This window comes from Theobroma cacao, chromosome 1 (assembly GCF_000208745.1).
Source record: "Theobroma cacao cultivar B97-61/B2 chromosome 1, Criollo_cocoa_genome_V2, whole genome shotgun sequence".
Taxonomy (NCBI): Eukaryota; Viridiplantae; Streptophyta; class Magnoliopsida; order Malvales; family Malvaceae; genus Theobroma; species Theobroma cacao.
In genome coordinates this window covers 29,122,971-29,145,058 of record NC_030850.1, presented here as the reverse complement: position 1 = coordinate 29,145,058, position 22,088 = coordinate 29,122,971, and the positions used below count along the sequence as shown (strand labels likewise).

The following is a 22,088-nucleotide window of genomic DNA, read 5'->3' as shown; positions in this document are numbered from 1 at the left end:
TTGAAAAGCATTGTATCTACCGCTGAGGGAGAAAATTTGAGAAAGGGAAAGAAAGGATAAAAAGATAAAGAAAGAAGAGAATATTCATCAGCCATTCAGTCTTGCATGTGAGTATTCTCCTCTCAATGATGATGACCCTACACGTTTCCATGGAATACCATGCTTGTCATGCATGCATTAGATTTACGCTTATACCCTTGGCTTAGTACTAGACTCGGGAAAAGAGAGTATATTGTGGGGGGAATAAAATAGCAGAGGTAATTAAGCCACAGCAGCAGTGGTGAGGAGGGAGATGAGGTCAGCATGTCGGTGGAGGGCCACACCTTGTAGTCCTGGGATGACGAACGTGCCCTTCCGGTTCCAGCTGCCAACCTAGTTGACACTGATAGCCCACATGTTTTTATCATATCATCGACGCATGAATCAACCCACAAGCATCCATCTTCCTCGGATGCTAATTGCTAGGGCTTCCTTCTGAAATGGATACCGTCTCTATAACTATATACCCAAGGAAAACCATAGCCTTCATTGAATATTTCCTCATCAGTGACTATATCTTTTGATTTGTGATTATTATATATGAATAAATCTAATTTATTTATTATCAATGGTAACATCAAGTGCTAATACGAATATATTGTCATAAACAAATCCGTTACAGACTCAGATTGACATTATTGTTATACCTTAATATTGACATCCATAAAAAAAAAAATCTCAAAAAACACCCAAAAAATCTTACATAAAATCATCATTAAATTATAAGTATTGTTTATTATTTATATATATACTCAACATGAATCACAAGTAACAAGAAATTTGAATGTTTTGAGGTGCCCGTGATGCTGAAGATTATTGCATACAAGTAATTAATATAGGTTTTCCACATTGCGGTCTACGCGCCTTTTCCATCCTAAGGTGGTCAAATGATCATTTAGCTTCACAAGCATGCATGGAACCATGTGTCTACCACTGGTCAAGGAACGTAATTATAAAAGCTACATAAATAACACTATTCTAATTTCAAGTCCTAACATGATATCTCACCTATTTGAAGTTTCTGTATAGTTTAACATTTCATTCTTTGAGAGAAAGGGTTTCTCTCAACGAATACTCTATAATCAAACCTGGCCTTGTGATCTTTTCGGATAAAGAAATTAATGCTTGAGCTAAAGTAAGTTACAATCGGTTAGAGATACACTAAAGTAAAACAAAGATTGTATAAGGCAAGAGGGCATGTCTTTTTGTGGAAATTGCATATGGAAATTAGGTCCAAAGAGTTGCAAATGTAGGTCCAATGAGAGAGCAACCTCTTGAGAAAAAAGAGAGAGCCTAAAAGGAGTCGTCCAGGGAAAAAAACCAACATAAACAAAATGCTGCTCGATCGCTATTATAGATCATTATCGAATCTATTGACTAACACAAGTTAAATTGAAACCCGATAGAGGAAACACTTGGTAATTTCTAATTTGAACATCATTGACAGCAAGACCAGACCATATGATGATACATATGTGCTAGTTTCTTTTCACAAATTCAATCACATCACTTGTTTTTTTCTTTCCTCCTCAGTCCTCACACTTGGAATTCCAATTAAAGATGGATGCGTAATCAATTTCCAAGAAATTCTTTTTCCAATCACTTTCTTTTGGGATACTAAGAAAGAAATTGGATTATATATACCAAAGAAATTATGTAGCCTTTTCTAAAGAGAGGAGGGGGTGGGGGAGGGGCCGTAAAACCTGTTTTAAGCGTGGGTGAAAAGGTTTACTAAGTTGATGGTGTATGTGAAAATGTGCTGGTGTGTTGGTGGTCCGGGCCATAGTGGTACTAAACCAAAAGGGCAAAAAAAAAAAAAAAGAAAAAGAAGAGGAAATAAAAGAGAGAAAAAAAAAATGTCAACGTTTATGAAAAAGATGCTGGATAGAACTTTGAAAGTTTGAATCAACAATTGAGTCTTCTTTTTGGTTGATGACCCTTTATCAATTTCTGTGCACGTCCCCATATCACAGCCTTTGGTTGGCAACTTAACTTACAATTACGTCCAAATTATACACAGGCCGCTGCTTCCCTGCCTTGATTGAATGACCCACCAATCCATTCCATTGCATCTGATTGTTTGGGGTCTTACTTTTGCAACCTGCTGTGTCTCCATGCAAAATTATTTACCATGGGATCGAGGGGTAAGCATGAAATTAGACCCGTAAACAGTTAATACACCAACTCGGGTAAAAGAGAGTAGCTCAACTCTGCTTAGTAACAAATGGTTTATGTGTCAATTGTTAGGAGATCAATCGAATACCACCTTACTCTTTAACGACTCTTTAACCAGATGAAAAAGATACTGGCAAATCCTTGTTAGCATATTCAACGAGAGAGAGAAAGAGAGAGAGCGAGAGAGAGCCTTGGGATTAATGAAAGTAGGAGTTCAGTGCTTATGGGTATATCCAAGCTTTTAGAAAGTATGCAAGAGTTGCAGGGTTAAGGTACAATACATGATATACATGCCATTTGCCTACTAAAAAAGACTGCCTCTTTTTATCTCCCTCTGCTGCACAACCAGACAAACTAAAAGCTTCTCTTCTATTCCCTCTTCCCCCTTTCCTCTCTCAACAGACTTTGCATGTGTCATCTTCCATCAGGGAATCTCATCTCAACAAACCTTACTTTTGCCTCTTTCCTTCCTTTCAATCCTAATAATTACCAAACCCTTCTTTTCTATGCTTTTCTTTTCTTTTCTTTTCTTTTACCTTCTGCTGCAAATCCCCATATGGGAGCACCCTCTTTTCCACAACCCCTCAGTTTTAACATTCGCACTACAAATGAACAAATGACATAGATGTTTGCATGGCCTCTTCATCCTACATATAAAAAAGCATCTTTCTACCGTGTTGCTTAAGCCAATAACTGTAAAAAGCCCATTTTCATTAATACTTGCTATTTTCATCCTTAAAGCTTTAGGATTTAGCAATAGAAGCTTAGCAAAACATAGTTACAGGAAGGAGACAACAAAAGAGATCAACAGCCATGATAGCATCTGCTATGAGAAGAGGGGTCCCCATTCCTCACCACTAATAGTCATTTGTAATCAACTCATAAGCAAAACCCACAGCATTATGGCAATCTCAATGCCCATTTCAAACACAAAATAATGCAGCTTAGTATCATTGTGTGCGGGTGGTTTAACCTCTAGGACGACTGCTGTCCCTTTTCTTTATTCTCCTCAATGCACTTCAGGGTTCAAACAAACACATAATCAATCTCAAGTTACTTACCAGATCCCCCATCATGCTTGCCATTTTCATCTAGTTCATGTACAAGAGATTTTTTCCCTAAAAATGTTGTTTATGCTAGCTATGCAGCCTTAATGGATCACTCAGATAAGGCAATAGAAGATCTTTGTTAAATCATACAACATCTAAGCATAACTGAGAGATGCTGCACTATTCAAAGTTTGTAATGATTTATATTCTACAAAATTGTTGATGACTCACATGTAAAAGTACTGATTGTGACAGAAAGCTTCTGAGATGAAATATGCATCAATTTACTATCTCGATATCACCACGGGACCAATTTTTTGAAGAAGATTGTGTCACGGGATGTCTCGTCCAACACACACTTTTGGTACATCAAAATTCCCTCCCAAGTATTTATCCAACACATTTTTGAATGCCTGCAATATAAAATTATAAGATTGAGATTTGCAAAGTTTAGAATTTAATCTATGCTGTGAGTATAATGTATCATAAGTCAGTGAAATTTCTATATTTTGGATTGTCCAGTTTCTCTCAGCAAGATTCCAGAATCTTCAAAATGTATACACTAAAATATTCTCTGGTAAGCTTGGAAAAAATTTATAGTCAACCTGCACATTATTATCATTGCCCTTGTGCAAACATAAATATTGTAAAACATATTAAAGCAATGAACATATAAACCTGCTGAGGAAATAATGATGGAAAAGAATAAAGAACAAAACGAAAAGAAGTGGCACTATAAGGAAAGTTAAAGACTCTTCTTCTTGGGGGGAGATGAAGGTCTTCAAAGGTGAACTGGATCAGAAAACTGTAATGAGTAAATCAAAAATTTTACTTGGTGCTGTTCAGCACAGCTGTAAGAAGGGAAAGAGATACCCTCCAATAATACCTAACAGAATCATAATTTTGATGACAGCATGGAAACAAAAATTAACACGATTAGGCACAATGGTCCCAAGAGAAACTTTTATTTGAACTAATCCAGAGCAGTCTGAGTAGAATCAGGTGATGAACTCTTTTACATCTACAGAATCATGCAGCAGACAGGGTTTTCAACACTTTTCTCACAACTGAAAAACCTCAAAAAAGAGATTATAATTGCTGGAAGGATGGCAAGAATGAACCTAGCAAGCTTCTATGTTGTTTTCATTCCCTCACCCATCTACCAAATCTTAACCTCTTGCTGATGAAAAAAATGTGACAAATAATCTATAAAATCAAAGAAAGGATGTAGTCAACCTTGAAAATCATTTTTTATTGCTTTGTGCAACTCCAATTAGGCCTGTCATAGCAAACCACAATGATGGACTGACTTGACAGAATTCCTCTGAAAAACCATTAACACTAACCAACATGTAGTTCAGGATGAAGATTGCATTGATTCCTTCAATCAGCCCAATACACCCCCCCACCCCCCTCCTCCACAACCGCAGAAGAAACTAAACTTAAATAAAACATTTGTTGGACTTGAATTCGAGCAGGTCTTTCTTATAGAATTACTCATTGCGGATGATATCTCAAATCTCAGAAACCATAAAATGATAAATACTTATGTTCTGTTCCGAAAGAAAAAGTTTAACAAGGTCAAAGCAATACCTGGCGTGCAAATGACTCTTTCCCATTTAGAATTGCATCCATTGCTGCAAATTGGTTATCAAATACACCATAGAAGACCTGGTAGAATTTGTTCCTGAAACCATAAATATGAATAACATAGTGATGCTAAAACCCACTACATACATTACAAAAGAAGAACTAAATCGGAACTCCAAGAAAAATTAATATGTACCGATCTTCTTCAGTGTTCTGCTGATCTATCTCATCAAATTTTCGTGTAAGGACTTCTGCCCCAACTGGTGAAAGCAAGTGCAGTATCAGAGCTTCCAAAGTTTTGGGGAAGTTGTGCTGGAAAGTGATAGAACACGAATGGATAACTATTCCTTCATAAAAAGGCAAGAGCAACAAAGAAAACCAGCAAGGTAGAATGAGAAAAGCAAGGAAAATTAATAGTAATAAGAACAGTGGAGGGCAAGTTACAATGAAATTTGATAGGTAACCCATTCATCATGCTATTGTTTTAAGTTCCTTCATGCAGAGTCCAAGTTTCTTATATTTAGTTTTCCGCAAAAAGTGTTAGAACAGGACAGAAGCTTCACTTGGACAAGCACCAATTCAGTAGATGCCACCAAGATTCAACGTTATTACTTCTTCAAATTTAAAATACAAATACTAATATAGGAAGAATAGCTCAGGAAAATAATTTCCAAAATTCAAGAAAAGTTAAAATAGCATTAATGAAAATTCCAGGCACATACTGAAAGTGTAACAATGTTTATAGGAGAATGCAAACTCACAGCCATGGCAAGAAATATATCCTGAAACATGCCTGGTTCAAGGATCCAGAGAATTTTAGCTACTGGATCATCTTCTATATGAAATATTTCAGTCGTTAAAGTCTTATGTTGCCCATCTGTCACATAACATGTCAAACCATCTCTTGAAGTAGACAAGACTGGTTGATTTTGATCAGAAGCATTTACATGGTCATGAACTAAAGCAACTAGTTCATGAAGAGCCTGAAGAGCATAGGGTTTCAATTCAAGCATAAGAAGGCTATGTTGTTGTTCTTTCCCTTTCAAATTCTTTCTTAGATTAGCCTGGTCCAAGCTATGGTCTTCATGATCTGGTAAAAAGTCATCAAGTTTAATTCACAAAGTGGCTGCAAAACGATGTCAGCAGTTTTCATTTACTTCTCAATTAAAATGAAAAACTAAAGCATAACGCAGGGAAATAAAATATCAGATAGTTTTCTCAGCATGTTAGTTTATGTTATCTTGCTTTTGGCAAAAGTCGGCATCCTTATCCGTAACTGACCTTTCTTACATGGCAGCTCAGATATATTCCTCTCCTGTCTCCACATAGCCGTAGAACCCTGAAGAAGTACTTGGTCCTGTCCTAATTTAAGAACAGAAAACACGGCACATAGGTTGATGGACATGGGAAAATGAAAAGGGAAGTAACAACTAAACACACAGAGACTGTAGCACATGTCAACCCTCAAAAATACAGAAGAAGCCATAGAACATAAGAATAATGTAGCTTATCATATTAACAAATGCTGACTAATGCATCAACTATCATGGTTCTGGTCCACACTAGTTCGAGGATCAGATGGCAATAAGACATGAAAAGTTCACTAAAGATTGAATTAATTAAAATTTTATGAGATAATTTGATATATCTCACTAAGAATGTATGAGATTAAAAAAAAAGTTCAGATAAGCAGATCAAGAATTGTCTGCCACTAAAATTCAAGCTTTCTTTCAAGATACAGCTATAACATTTTCAACCCAAATTTCAAAGAAAACGGTTTCTTTTGTTGCAATGAGCTATTAATGCAAAGAAAAAGTTCTCAAATTACAATTCTGGAGACAGATGAAAGTTCTGCAAACTCAAAAACTAATTTGGATAGAAATCACAATCAAGAAAAAGGATTCATTGATAAGCATATGGTGTATCATAGAATGTAAAAAATAACCAGACAAGCGGAGTGTTGTAACAACCAAGACTTAAAAACATAACCATAGCAGCATACATACCATTTCTCTGTCTGTCAATCTTCATATAACAGGTTCATTCCATGAGTAACAGAAACTCACGTTAGCTTGCAATGTTGATAGTGATTAACAGATTCATCTTCATAGGCAAAAAGGATAATAATAAAAAGCTGAAATATTTTAAAAGATGATGAAACACAATTACCTTCTAAGTATTCTGCGCAAATAATATGCATCCATGTGGTCTGCCAAGCTAGATATTATGCTGGAACGCCACCAATAATTAACAGCAATTGTAAAGTCATCACTATCTACTTGGTGGAACCTGTAGCAATCGGGAAGAAAAAATCACCTAACCTGATGCTGTACAAGAAAAAAGTAGTTCTAACAAGAACATATTTTCATGAGAAAATAAAAACAAAAATTCTAATGGTTAGTGAGATTGTATTATAAACCAAACAAGCAGTGAGGGACAAAGCTAGCAACATTTAAGTTTTAACAGTTTTCTTTGAAATTACAAGTGAACCTTTACTCAATTGCATCATCAAAGAAGACATCACAAGTTACCAAATCTTTTCTAAAGCCTAAAATTCTCCTTCACAACACTTATCACTATGTCTTATTAACAGATGCCCTCACGGTATATGCTGCACTTGTTCACTATATCTTTTATGATTCTCTAGAACAGCTGTCAACTCATAAAGAAAGATACAGATATTGACTTGCACCACCAAGCAACTTTGCTTTAAGGTTTACTTTTCCCAGTGGCAATTAACCAAGTGGCTGATATCCAAAATCCAAGGGCTTAGGCATCAAGGTATTAGGGTTGGCTCCCCAGTTCAACAATTCTCTTATGGGTAAGGAGTTGTCAAAAATGGTGGGTGAGAAAAGAGGATAGATAGAAGTATTGGTTGTATCAAAATAGATTCCATTTTTTTTTCCTTCGAGTGGAACAGATTTAAGAGGATTAGATAGTTTTAAACTTCTAGTTCAAAGGAGATATACTATCCAAATGTGCAAATAACCTGAAAGCAAGCAGTTACTAGAAAAGAGAGTGTACTCATCTTAAGAAATGGAACAACAGGAGATGATGTTTTAAGTGACCCACCAGCCCAAGTAAATGGGGAAAAGCACAGATCACAGTTAGCTAGGAAATATTGTTGAATGATACAGTCACTAATATCCTAGAAAGGATCACTCCTGCCTTCCATTTTCAACAAAAATCTAAATTCCACAATGAAATCACTGCTGGGAATCTCTAACTTCTAGTCTAATTGCCAGACTGACAGCACTACATTGGGCACATGCATAATCAAATCTAAGATCATTAAAGAACTTTAATGAAGAGGGCAGATGCTCTCAGTAACTTATAACTAGGGTGTACCAAACTTGAAGAGAGATAGAAAGAAAGATCAGTCTTATTCCAAAACTTAAGGGCCAACGTAAAAACAGAGACTTAAGGGAAGCCTGCTAACAATGCTGCTTTCCCACAAAAATAAGAGCTTACCAGCCTTCAGGAATGAAAAGTGCATCACCGGCATGAAGAATAACCTTCTTAGAGTATTGCATGGAATATTTTGCTCTTGGATGAACTGAAAAATCAGGGTTCTCCAAAGCCACAGAACTGCCAAGAGAGTGTTGCCTTTTGGTCAGAGCAAAGACAAAGTTAAAGAAATCAAAATTTTGCACTCAAATGAAGAAAATATGGCAAAATTATGTTCTTGATGCAGATACACAAAGTAGCATACCTATGGTTTGAGGCCTCCCCGTATATAGGCATGGGATATAACATGGGGCTTGCAGAAGGGGGCCATAAAACAACTGCAAAGCAATATAGTTCATCAATAAAACAAAACTGATTCTGATGACTCACTGCATAAATGAATGGATCAAGCAAGGAAGACAAGATAGGTCGAAGACCACAATCATGTTTTCTTATTTACAAACACAGCCAAATAAAGTGGACAATCAAAAGGACCATCTTGATTTGTCAAAAGAAAAAAGGAACATCTCAGGCTAGGGTTTTTTGGGTCTATTGTATCTCTTTACGAAGCAAACTTAGAAATTACGAGTAAGACAATGAAACTCAAACACCAGCCATGAGCAACATTCCTTATTTAGTCATCCTATATATGGCTGACTTAAAAGGAAATTGTCACGTCATCTTGTGCCATGCACACAAGCAATATCAATCTTCATCCACTTTCCCCACAAATTTATGCTTAAATTAAAATGAATTGAGTCTATCAAAACATAAGCATTCATGCTGTGGCTTGCAAGGTCCCTTAGAGGTAACATGATTAGAGATAAGAAGAAGGCTGTTTCTGATAAATATCTAGACATTTGAACAAGAGAGAGCATTGGCGAATCATAGAGAGATAAGAAGAAGAATAACTAACTTACGGGATATAAGAAGATCATGGATGCATTGAAGACAGTTGAATTTGTCAAGAATCAAACCAACATAAAGGTCTCTGAGTGTGTGTGTGTGTATTGATCTGGTTGTTCACCATGGCTTCCAAAAAATCTAGCAATAGCAAGAGTTCAATGTGGGAGTGACAATGAAGGTTGGTGTCGAAAAATTTGATGGTAGAAAAGGTTTTAGTCTTTGACATGTAAAGATGAGGGCTGTTCTGATCTAACAAAGGCTGTTGAACGCAATGGAGGGCAAAAGCAAGCTGCCGGCACACTGAGCAAAGAAGATAAAGAAGAATTGCCTGAGTTGTGCTTTGAGTCTGACGCAGTCATGTCTATCAGATGAGATTATTTAGGAGGAGCCGATGAAACAACTACTGATGGGTTATGGAAAAGCTCAAGAATATTTATTTGACTAAATTCCTCACTGACTTGACCTAAAGTGGAGGTTTTATGGGTTTATATGAGAGAAAGTATGTTTGTGAAAGACCATCTCAATAAGTTCAAGAAAGTAATTTTTATTTGAGCAATATTGAGGTTAAAATTGAAGATGAGGATCAATCTCTTTTACTCGTGTTCTTTGCCACCTTCATAGGCAGTTGATACTATGTTGTATGGGAGAACTTCAACATTCTTAGAGGATGTCAAAGCTTCTTTGAAATTAAAGGAGTTAAAAAACAAGGTGATGGAGGAACGAGGGATACTAATGTTTGTAAGGGCCATGGGTTAGTAGCACAAGGAAAAAGGATGGGAAAGAGTGGTGATAGGGATGAGACAAAATCTAAGTCATGTTCAAAATGGATTGTGACATGTTGAGAAAAGTCAAGTTAGGCGGAACTGTCCTAAACTTAAGGATGATCGGTCGGATGATGATGCTTATATAGTTAGCAGTTGCAGTTCCAAGGATGATGGTTTGGTTATTTCTGTTACCACTAGCAAGTCTAACAAGGTTTAGGTTCTTGACTCGGCATGTCCCTATCACATGTGTAGTAAGAGGGAGTGGCTTGTTACCTATGAAACCATTAATAAAATAATTTTCTTAGGTGATGATTCATATCTCAAAGTTATTGGTATAGGAGTTGTTCATTTCGAGATTTATGGTGGTATGGTGAGAGAACTGACGATTCATCATGTCTCGGGTTTGAGGCAGAATTTGTTATCTTTGAGTTTGTTAGAGGAGGTTACTTATTATAAGTTCTCCGGGGAAGGATGGTGTGCTTGATGTGTATAGCTCTCATGTTTATTTGAAGAATATTTAAATTTGAGCTCTACATCATCTTCAAGGTCTTGTAGCTGAGGAAACTAAGGGAAAATCATCTTGTAAACTGTGTTTAGATGCTTTTGTTAGAGGTGGAGTTGACTTGATGTGTAAATCATGTATGACTACATCATGCAGTACTCATGTTGGTGACTTAGAGGTTTCACCATGGTTGAGACCTAGTCTTGCTTGCTCGGCAGGCATGGTAGATTCAAGTTATGCATGTCCCTCTTGGGTTGCATCTAATGGAGGTTCAACGCTTGGTGATTTGTGGATGTGGACTTCGTTGCTCTTGGTGAAGAGTGTTACGTTCTAAACCTTTAAGCGATGCTTGGATTTATCGGGAGGACTACCAAATTGTGGCATTGAATCCATAGTGTGCTTGGGTAAAGGTAAGCATGAAAGATTCTACATGGGTTGTGCTGTGGAGAATTACACTGTTAGGAAAACACTAGTTCAACAAAGTTGCGGAATGGAATGCTGGTCTCTTGTTTTGAGCATGGGACGTGGTTATCTTAGTTACTCTAGGTGGATTAATTTGTGTTAAGAGTTGACATTGATTATTCTTGCTATGTTGGTTGGTCTCTATCTAGTGCAATGGTTGTCAGAACTCCTTGTAGTTGGTTGGGTTTCTCTAGTGGACATCACTATTGTTTTCTGGTTCAAGTAATGGATGGTAAACTTAATGATAGAACTTGTTGTATATTTCTCGAGTATACATTGGGTGTCAGAAGGCCGCAATGCAAAATCCTTCTTTGTAAGAAAGTGATGAGAGAATGTAAGAGCAAAGAGGTAGTTAGGGAGTTGTTTGCACAGTGAGCTTCTGACAGTGTGTAGCAGTGAGGGAGCCTCATGTTATCTGTCTCTTGGTGGTAAAGGCATGTGGTGTTTGTCGACATGGTGCACAAACAAGTTGCCTTTGGTAAGGAGCAAAGTAAGAATGGGGCGAGATGTGATATGGTTATTTGGCAAGGCGGGTTTAGGCTTAGGCTCAAGCTTGGTAGTTTCTCATGGAGCATGGTGACCCCATGGTGGATGGCAGGCATTGAAGAATTTCTTTCTCGAAGAGATTGGCTTAAAAAAATGCAAGCCAAGGTAGAGATTTGTTGGGTCTTCTGTCTTGATTCTTAAGCCAATTTAGTGTCTTTTATTTTTGGGCCTAAACTAGTTTTAGGGTTTGCCTAAAGTTAGTATATAAGGTTCTTTTTGGAATTTTGTTAAGTTAGCCACCATCAAAAAAGTGGGAAACACATAGAAATCCTAAAAGAGTGATTAGAGATAAAAGATTGATTGTAAGTGGATTTTGGGGTGAACTTGACCATTGTAATCTCAGATCTTTGATAGTGAATTTCTTCTTTGTTGTGCCCATGGACATAAGGAAAAGGTATTAGAACCACATATATTGTCAGTGTTCTCTCTTTACAATTTCTTTCTTGTTTTGAGTTTCTTGATTGTTTGTGGCCTTGGTTTTAAGTAGTCTAATTTCTAAGTTGGTTAATTTGATCATATTCCACTGCAAATGTGGTTTGAATTAAGGTCTAAATCACAACAAACTAATATCTGAACCAAAGGTTTGGCTTGGCTGTGGTGAGTATGGTGGTGCAGTATTTCTTAAAAAAAAACCAAGGTGGTGCATTGGGACGGTGTGGTTGAGTGTCGGGCCGAAGAAGGAGGGCATTAAGACAACTCAGACACATAGGAGATACGAGGTTGAGTGTTGGGCCTAAGGGTGTGTTGGCAGCAAAGGATGAATGCAGAAGTAGGCACACTTTGGACCTGGTAGCAAGGAGACATGTGGTAATTGAGTGCAGACTTAAAGGTGCATTGGTAGCTGAGAGAAATGGAATGGCTTACTCGCACATGGGAGTTGCTCACAACTCACAAGTGAAATGAAGAGACTTCTTGAGGTTCACATGTTAGTGTGGGATGTTTGTGCATATATATATTTAGACACACACAGAGACAATGAAATAGTAGCCAAAATAAATACATATCCTAGCAGTCAATAAGTTCATCTTGCCAATTGTCACTTTCAGGACTCAGATGAAGAGTTCAAGATGAAAAGCATCAATAATGCATGAGGAAAAAGGTTTTAAGCTTTCTTCCAAAATCAGAAAAATAAAATAAAAGAATAACAGCTGTGCTATAACCAGAGACAAGACTGTGTGGCTGAGTAATACGAGTTTACTGAGAGTTAGACTGCGATATACTGCAATGTATGATTTAATGCAAATTATGATTTTTACAGATTAAAAATGAGAACTCCCACCGAAGAAAGCTGGAAAGGAGCACCAAAGTTACCAATAATCTATAGATTACAGTTAATTGGTGAAACAGAAAAGAGAGAAAGAATCACCTTGTTTCCTTCCAGTGACTATACATAGAAGATTGTTGTGAGGATCATAGTGAGCACTTGATCTTGCTTGGGCATTGTTCATCCACAAATTAACAGAAGATAGATTTTTTTCCTCCAAAATTGCAGGCTGTGCAAATCAAGCAATTGCAACCCTTGCTTTACTTATTCTTCTTTAGAGAGCTAAACAGTAAACAACAAGAAGTGGTGGAAGAAGCAGACCATTTGAATGTCTTCCCTTAAAGTTTCCAGTTGAACCCTATCTTCATTCTCAGCATTTATGATTGGAACCTTAATCAAAAGTATCCAAATTATTTTGCAAAAAAAAAAAAAAAAAGTATCCAAATTCAATATTACATTAATGCTTGAAAAGAAAAATGAAAATGAAGGATATGCAGTACCAAGCAAAAGTTTATCTGACCTGAACAGATTAAATAAATGAAAACAAAGAATCACAGAAAAAATATCAACAGAGATATCAGCAATCATAAAACCCTTGAGTTGCAACCTGTGCTAAGTACATTTGTTGTGGAGCAGCATCTACAAATGGTGAATAGCCTTGCTCTGTGTCCGATTCTCCTGGTTGGTGCCCTCCTGAATTAGAATTAAAGCTGCAAGAATTTCCAACATTTTGCCTATGCTGCTTACAAAAGCCAATAAAAGTGGAAAACGGTAATGGAACCTGTAAACAGATGCAAAAACACAATGATCATGGTCCTGTCATCCAGTAGCAAAAAGGCATCATAATCCTCTATGCACAGAGAACATGGAATTACCCTCTCATGGCTTCTAAGATCACCATAAAACACCGGTGCAGTTCTAGAAACCATAGCCTCCACCATGAATGATCCTACTCGATCCTAAATTTGAATTCATAAACAAGGAAAATTAATAAAATAAATACTTCAAATCAAATCAAAAAAATTGGATACAGTTCAGTTGATGAAGTTGAATTGTAAACACCAATGAATCAATCATGTTTTTCATGATCAACTTAAAGCTCTTGTTTATTAGGTTACCAATCACATATGCTATTAAAGTTGTAGAATCACTACCAATTCCGCATTTCAAACTCAGTAACTCACTGTATGTTTTTTAACTTAATTAAGATTCTCTCTACTAAAAAAACTGTCACTAGATCAATAAAAACAATTCCAGAGTTTCGAATTCAAAGCGAGGATTGAAGAGAAAACCTCCAAATACTCGAGGCCGCCACTAGACGGATTCCACTTGGCGACAGCTTCCCAACCCTTAACGCACCCAACGAACACCTTTAAATGAAGACAAACAAGTGAGCTGAGATTGTAGCAAATGCCACTGTATAAAAGCAAAAGGAAAATATATATTTAAAAAAAATAAAAGGCTTGGTCCAATATCTCTCGACAATCAGACGGAAAAGAAATAAAAAAGAAGAGTTGGGAGATGAATACAGCGGGAACATTTCGGGATTCAATCTGAGAGGCAAATTCTGTAGCCGATGGAAGTTGTTGGAATCTTTGGATTCGTAGAGAGTCTTCCATGTTTTTCACTTTCTCGCTAAGAAACAAAACAAGCTTTTATATCTGAAGGATGATGAGCCGTTGAGTGATCGATGCGGTGTGCGACTCCAGGCTTTCTTCGGGTTCTGACCGGATTCACATGGTAATTTGTAAGAGCCTAATAGGAGGCAATGAAAAGCTGTATTTTGGGCCTTCTAGGTTAAGGACTTGACAATAAGGCCTAATAAGAGGATTATTCTTTTCCAAAGAGGAAACCTCATGGGCCGAATTATAACTTCACTACATTTCAATACTTCGTTTAATAGACGTTGTAACCTTGTTTGATTCATGAAAATTCATACGGAGAAAAATATAAAGGAAAATTTGAAGAGAAACAAAATAAAGTAAAGATTAAAAACAGTTGCATGTTTATTTTGTAGCTCATGATGAATTCAACTCTTGAATAAGCGGATAAAAAGTGTCAAATTAGAATAAATTATAATAATTTTAATTGTAATAGAAAGTAAGAATAAACGTAACTTAATTATAATTTAATGTAAATAAGTAAGATGTATCATAACGTTTAAATTAATATGCTTCAAATTTTAACATAAATGTGTACAAATAAAAAGTAAAATTTTATCTTATTTATAAAAAAATCCAATATATTTTTGAAAATTTTTTTATAGTAATTTGTATCCTCAAACTAACCACCAAGAATTCTTGCCAAAAAGTATAATTTCACATAATTAAATAAAATATTAATGTTAAAAAATAATATTTTAAAATACTAACAAAAACGTGAGAATAAAAAATAAAAATATATAATATATTTTTTTAATGCTGAAAGTTCTTGTAGAGCTCAGCTACTCTGTTAAATTTTATTAATTAAAAATAAATGTATAAAAGGAGGGGGACCTAAATCATACTTCAAGAATTACATGAAAACCATGATCGAAAATAAAAAATGCACCTAGTAAAGATAGTACTTCTCATGCATAGTTTTTCAGAATGCATATGGAAAATAATATTACTTTAGTACAGTATTCTATGAGAAAGTTGAAACTGTAAATTAGAAGTACTACTCTTTTACATTTATTTAAAGCAAACATAAGATAAATTTAATTTGTCTAATCTAATGATTCCTTTGAGCTCACCTTCGGCTTTTGAAAATACATGCAGGTTCTGATGTGTATACCCTTGATTGAAGAGATGATCTACAGCTTGGTTTCCTTCTCTATGAATGTGTGAAATCAGAAAAGAAATACAACTCAAGCATTTTCGGATAGAGGCCAGCAAATATATAGTCTGAGAGGAACCTTTATGTCCCTTATGTATCATTTGTACAACCATTTTTGCATCCATTTCAATCCAAACTCTACATACATTGTACTTAATACATAAAAACAAACCTCGATGTAATGCCATTAATTCTGCTTGTAATGAATCATAAGGTCCAAAATTTTCTGAAAAGCCAAAAATCGTAATACTTGTGTGGTCCCGAAGAATTCCTCCACTAACAGCATTCTGAAAGGCATCTTTGGAACTACCATCGACATTCAACTTAAACTCACCTATCAATGGTCGATACCGGTAAATAATTTTTGGTGGATCGTGGCTCTTCCTGTCAAACCGGAAACCCTAATCTGTGGCAATATCAAGATCTCCTCTCCATTGCCATTAACGTAATAAATTACCCTAAAACAGTTGCCGTAACATTTTCATAATCCGCCAAATTACTCTATCAGGATACATTCCCAATCCCATATGCTTTGCATTATTTCTTTCAACCCATAGAAACCAAGAAATTAGCAAAGGTAATAATACTCGAATATGATCAGGTTTAGTATAATCCCTAGAATAATACCTAGAGTAAAAAATTTGCATAACATTTTTAGGATTGTTAACATAGATTTAAAAGAATTTCGTAAAATAATTCCAAACCTATTGTGCAATCGGACCTTCCCATAGTACATGCATAATCGTTTCCTCTGAACAACAACACAAACACTTTGATGCTAACTAGAAGCCTTTTGATTTCATCCGTAACTCCACAGGAATCCAATTATGCACCAAATGCCCTAAGAAAAAGGAAACAGTTAGTGGGATGCTCGTGTGCCAAATAAACTTACCCAATGGATGAATAAGTTGTCTTTGGCAAAGTAGTTCCCATGCACTCTTGGTAGTGAATTCTCCATTTGGCGTTAGGGCCCAGTATGCCAAATCCTCCTGGATATAGTTGATAGGAACCTTCAAGATCTCATTAATAATAATAGCTAGTAAAACAGCTTTAAGTTTATCCATGTCCCATTCATTTTCATGAAAAAAATAATTAACTTTAATCATGGAATGAGAAAGTGCAGGGAAAAAATTTACCAATGGCTCATCACCCAACCAAGCATCATGCCAAAAAAGCAATTCACCCTTCCCAATCCGCCACATTATCTGTTGCCCAGTTTTGTCTATCCCACTGATCATTCGCTTCCATGTAGGGGAGTTATGTGGTTTAGTAGTGATTGTGTGAGGAATTTGGCCAGTACAATATTTAGCTCTCATATACTGTGTCCACAAGTTACTGCAACTCTGAAATCTCCACCAAAGCTTTGTAGAGAAAGCCTCAAAAACATCTTTCAAGCTACGAATATCTAGACCATCTTCAGAACCAAGAAAAGTAAGTTTAGCCCAAGATGCCCAATGAATCTTTTTGTTGTCCGTGGATCTTCCGCATAAGAAATTATTAAAAAGTCTCTCTATTTTCTCAATAACACTCACTGGGGGGTTAAATACCTGCAAAAGATATATAAGCAAAGAAGAAAGCACACTGCGTAATAAAATGAAACGACCTCCACGAAAGAGAATTTTATTTTCCCAACTCGTGATGCGTTCCTAGATTTTAGTGATGAGTGAATCAAATAACGAGACCTTTTTAGGACCTTTTATAAAATGGTGCACCCAAATAAATAATTGGCAGAGTTTTGTGTACAAATCCCGTGGTCTTAGAGATAATGTGCCTTCTTGAACTAGCCATATTGCGAGTTGTGACAAAACAACTCTTTTGAGGATTAACTTTTTGTCCCAAATTTTGCTCATATTCCTGTAAAAATTCAAGAATTCTCTTCAAGGCTGATTTGCTTCCATTAGTAAAGATCATAATATCATCTGCGAAGGCTAAGTGACTAATATTTGTAGAATGACTAGAATGGAAATGCAATGAACCATATTGAGAAAATAGATAATTAAGGCCTCTAGATAAATACTCAGCTGCCAATATAAATAAAAGAGGCGAGATTGAATCACCTTGTATTAACCCTCTCTCCGATTTGATGTAGCCAGCCGAATGCCTATTAATTAAGACAAAAAACCAATAATTAGAGACGCACCGCCTAATCATGTCAATCCAAAGAGAATTAAAGCCAAATGCCTCCAAGATTAAATACAAGAAATCCCAATTCAATCTGTCATATGTCTTCATCATATCAAGCTTCAAAATCACATTACCTCCTCGAGCTTTATAGTCAATCTGACCAACTAATTTTTAGGCTAACAGAATATTATCACTTATCAATCTGCCACTCACAAAACCACTTTGGTTATCTAAAATTAAGGAAGGTAAAACTTTAGCTAATCGGTTCGCCAAAAGTTTAGTAATTATTTTTGTCACGACCCGGAACCTCCCTTGGGCCCATGACAACCGCCGCGACGTCTCGATTGACACTCGTTACCCTGAATGCCAATCGAAACCCCGCAAGGCTTACATATCAGTTTCTTTCCTTTCTTGTGAGCAATCGTTGTTAAACATTCCATTTAAAACAATTACCGGCCGTTTTCGGCTCAAATAAATCCAAAAAAATTTTTTATAAGATTTATAGACAAATATCACTATTCAAAATATTGATTAAAATATAGCATTTTTATGTAAAACAATATTTATAGAAACACGTGTAAGAAATCTTTTGTAAATGTGTAAGTAAAATAAATTCATACATACAAAAATTTACTAAGTTATAATGTACAATAATAGTTACAATGACAAGTGACCCAAAATACACCCAGTGTTGGTACTAGAAACCTACTGTCTCTGTGGTAGAGATGTCAACTGGAATCCTCGACAAAATAGGTTATCTACAAGCTACCACAGACCTGAAATGTTTGGAAATGAGGTGGGTGAGATTTTTGCAATCCCAATGAGTAAACAGACATTATCATAAATATCTAAATGCGAGTAAAATGGAGGCAAGTTTAAACAACAAATCACAAACCATTTCATAATGTTTTCAATTTATTTCTTAAACCATAAGATATTTGTAATTTACCAAAACAGTTGTTAAGACTTATGTCTTTTATAAAAGAAAACAAGGCTCAAGCCAAAATTAATCCTCAGGGATACCTTGGCCGAGGCATCTAACCTAGTCCGGCAAGGTTGTTATAACATTTACATGTGAAACACATTTTTATTTTTAAAACAAGTTGTTCCTTAGCGTTGACCGAGTTACACATTCACGTGGCGATTCGACGTGAAATGAGCTCTAATACTACCCTGGGAGTTACCCTCTTCGCCTCTACAACCGGAGTAACTATATAACCGAGTTTACTGTGCCCCTCTAATAGGCAGTCCACGGAAACCCGTCACTGCAGTGACTAACCCACCAATTTTAATAAAATTTCGATAGTATAACGTGGTTTTTATTTATTTATTCAGCCTACATAGTAAAAACAGCTTACATAAATTTCCCAATGCACTTACAAAATATAGCCACATATACTTATATCTCATAAGCCATTCATAGGAAAATATATAATTTTCAAGATAGTTAACAGCCTCCAATTACTCAATTTTATAATCAACACAATATTTTTTTTGTCACATTTATTTCTAAAACATCAAAAATCTTGTTTTAATCTCATTTTTGTTTCATAAAATACATAAAGAGCATTTTTAAAATAACTCTAGATAATTCACAATAATAATAGGTTTACTCACCGTTTGTACAAATTAATTACTTTTTTTAGGTACCCCGATAACTACTCGTCGGGTACAATTTTCTTGCCTTTACCAGAAGGCTCTCCTCCTAGACACATTGTAAAAATTTACTCAATTCATCACATTAATGCTAAATCACTATATATTTGACTTAAATCTTATACTAATGCATGGTATGAAATGCAATAGCCAAAAATGGCTTAAACGCGGTATTAACCTATTTTTGGTATTTTACTCGATAAATTGCTAACGCGTTCCATTTTAGCTCTAAATCGTCCCATTCTCTCTCCAACATTTCTAACCATTAAATATCAGCCAATAACCTTCTAAAATCACCAAAATCAGTTCACTTTTCTCCTTGAAAAATTCAGCCAAAATGGGACATTAACTCGATAAATTTTCTACTTTGTTTTTCTATCACATTTAACCATTTTTCATCATTTTCTCTTCATTTCTCTTAGAATAAAAATCAGATCATCATCATTGTACCTCATTGCAGATTAGGCCAAGGGTGGGTATTGTGAAAATTTAATGCTTTCTTGCCCAATTTAATTTCTGAACACATTTAACTAACTAAAACTACCAATTTAACTAAAAATCAAAACCTAAAAATTTCAAAATCTCTCTCCTAGAATTTCGTCCAGCCCTTGATGTCACTTTTAGATCTCTCTCCTCAAGCATGCTAAATGGAAACAAAGGCATAAGAAAGGTAGAAATCAAGCTAAAGTCGAAAAATCTTACCATTAGACGCGTAAACGGGCGAAAAATGTGAATTCCCCTTTGAATTTTCTTGTTTCTCTTTGGTTTTTCTTTTTTTCTTCCTTTCCTCTCTATTTTCTCTCTTGTTCTCCCTTATGGCTGGCCAGCACTTAAAATGGGGTTTAAATGGGCTGACTTTTCATTAAAATAATATTATATCATTATAAAAAATGCCACGTCTCACTTTCCCATTAGCCCATTTTTAAAATTTCATCCATTTGTTTTTAAATTTTCACCATACACTTGTCCCACATATCCATAGCTTAGATAAAATTCTCAGATTTATCCAAAGTCTCGGTGGAGTAATTTTTGAAATTTACACTTTTGCCCTCGTAAAAGTAAAAAATTACATTTTTATCCAAAAAACTGAAAAATTGGCCATAGACATATTTTTCATCCCTTATACTCATACCATTCTCCAATTTGTCAAATGTGATCTAAATTCTCTCAAAATCTCAAATTTTGTCCGCGAGTGGAAAAATTACGATTTTGCTCCTGAACATCAAAATTTTCAATTTTCCCCAAATGAACCCTCGAACTCCGAACAATCATTTTTAGTCATTCCTTGACTATAAAATGTTAAATTTCATCCTACGATTCCTATTTGAACTAATTCGAGGTTAAATCAATTCAAGTGTACCGTTAGGTACAATACCGGGTTTCGTATATTCTTAGGAACTTTTCTAGCATAATAACATGCTACTCAGTGCATGTATATTATGACATGTATTTATAGGATCGGATTTTACAATTCTACCCTTTTTAAAATAAAATTTTGACCTCAAAATTTCGCTTACCAAATTCGACAAATAGATGCGGGTATTGGTTCCTCGTCTGATGCTCTACTTCCCATGTCATTTCTTCCATTCGAGCACTTTTCCACAACACTTTGACCATTGAAATACTCTTGTTCCTCAATACTCGATCCTTTCGATCCAAGATACTCACAGGTTGCACCTCGAACTTCAAATCGTCATGCAACTCGATCGGAGGTGGTTCGAGGATGTGAGAGGGATCTGGTACATATTTCTTAAGCATGGAGACATGAAAAACGTTGTGGATCTGATCTAACTCCGAAGGTAGTTCTAGTCTATACGCCACTGGCCCAATTCTTTCAATAATACGAAAAGGTCCAATGTATCTCGGATTGAGCTTTTCTCGCTTTGCAAACCGGATCACACCTTTCATTATCCAACAAGATATCATAATTTACCACAATAATATAATCAAATAAAACTTAATACCACAAAGCATTCAAATTATTACCTTTTCAATGAGAAACCTTAAGAAAAACTCTATCATCGATCTCAAACTCCAAGTCTTTTCTCTATTTATCTGCATAGCTCTTCTGCCTATCCTGGGCTACCTTTAGCCTCTCTCGTATAACCTTGATCTTGTCATTAGTTAGCTCGATCAATTCCACACTAACTAACTTCTTTTCACCCACTTCGTCCCAACAAAGTGGAGTACGACATTTTCTTCCATATAAAGCTTCGTATGGTGCCATACTAATGCTGGACTGGAAGCTGTTGTTGTAAGCAAATTCCACTAACGGCAAGTGTCTATCCCAACTCCCAAGAAAATCCATGACACAAGCCCTCAACATATCTTCCATAGTCTAGATAGTCCTCTCTGACTAACCATCCGTTTGTGGGTGCAAAGCAGTGCTAAATTTCAATTTGGTTCCGAGAGCTTCTTGAAATTTCGATCAAAATTGAGAAGTGAATCGAGGATCTCAGTCTGACACTATAGAAACAGGAACTTCATGTAGCCTCACAATCTCATCTATATAGAGCTGAGCTAGTTTCTCAATAGAGTATGTACTATGGACAGCTAAAACGTGAGCGGACTTAGTCAACCGATCTATGATCACCCAAATTGCATCATTTCCCCTTTGTGTCCGCGGCAGTCCCAAAACAAAATCCATGTTACATGCTCCCATTTCTACTCGGGAACAGGTAAAGATTGAAGTGTACCTGCTGACCTCTGATGCTCCGTCTTAACTTGTTGACATACGAGACACTTGG

The 22,088-nt window shown here is 35.9% G+C and overlaps 1 protein-coding gene across 6 annotated transcripts; it reads right to left on the bottom strand.

Moving 5' to 3' along the window:
* LOC18613274 (F-box protein At5g06550) lies at positions 3,259-14,470 on the bottom strand. Of its 6 annotated transcripts, none has more exons than XR_001926210.1 (15): positions 14,274-14,470; positions 14,037-14,114; positions 13,620-13,703; positions 13,352-13,525; positions 13,066-13,134; positions 12,847-12,973; positions 8,566-8,638; positions 8,325-8,441; positions 7,023-7,142; positions 6,860-6,878; positions 6,135-6,210; positions 5,647-5,943; positions 5,050-5,165; positions 4,857-4,950; positions 3,259-3,676 (listed from the first exon to the last, which is right to left on the bottom strand). XR_001926210.1 is itself a non-coding variant. In XM_018113958.1 (15 exons), the coding sequence occupies exons 1-15, from the start codon at positions 14,361-14,363 to the stop codon at positions 3,596-3,598; spliced, it is 1,650 nt and encodes a 549-aa protein (XP_017969447.1). In that variant the 5' UTR covers positions 14,364-14,467; the 3' UTR covers positions 3,259-3,595. The 6 variants fall into 6 exon arrangements, 5 of the variants coding, with proteins under 5 accessions (XP_017969447.1, XP_017969448.1, XP_007050476.1 ...); XM_018113958.1 differs by having other exon boundaries at positions 5,050-5,200; positions 14,274-14,467; XM_018113959.1 differs by having other exon boundaries at positions 5,615-5,943; positions 14,274-14,466.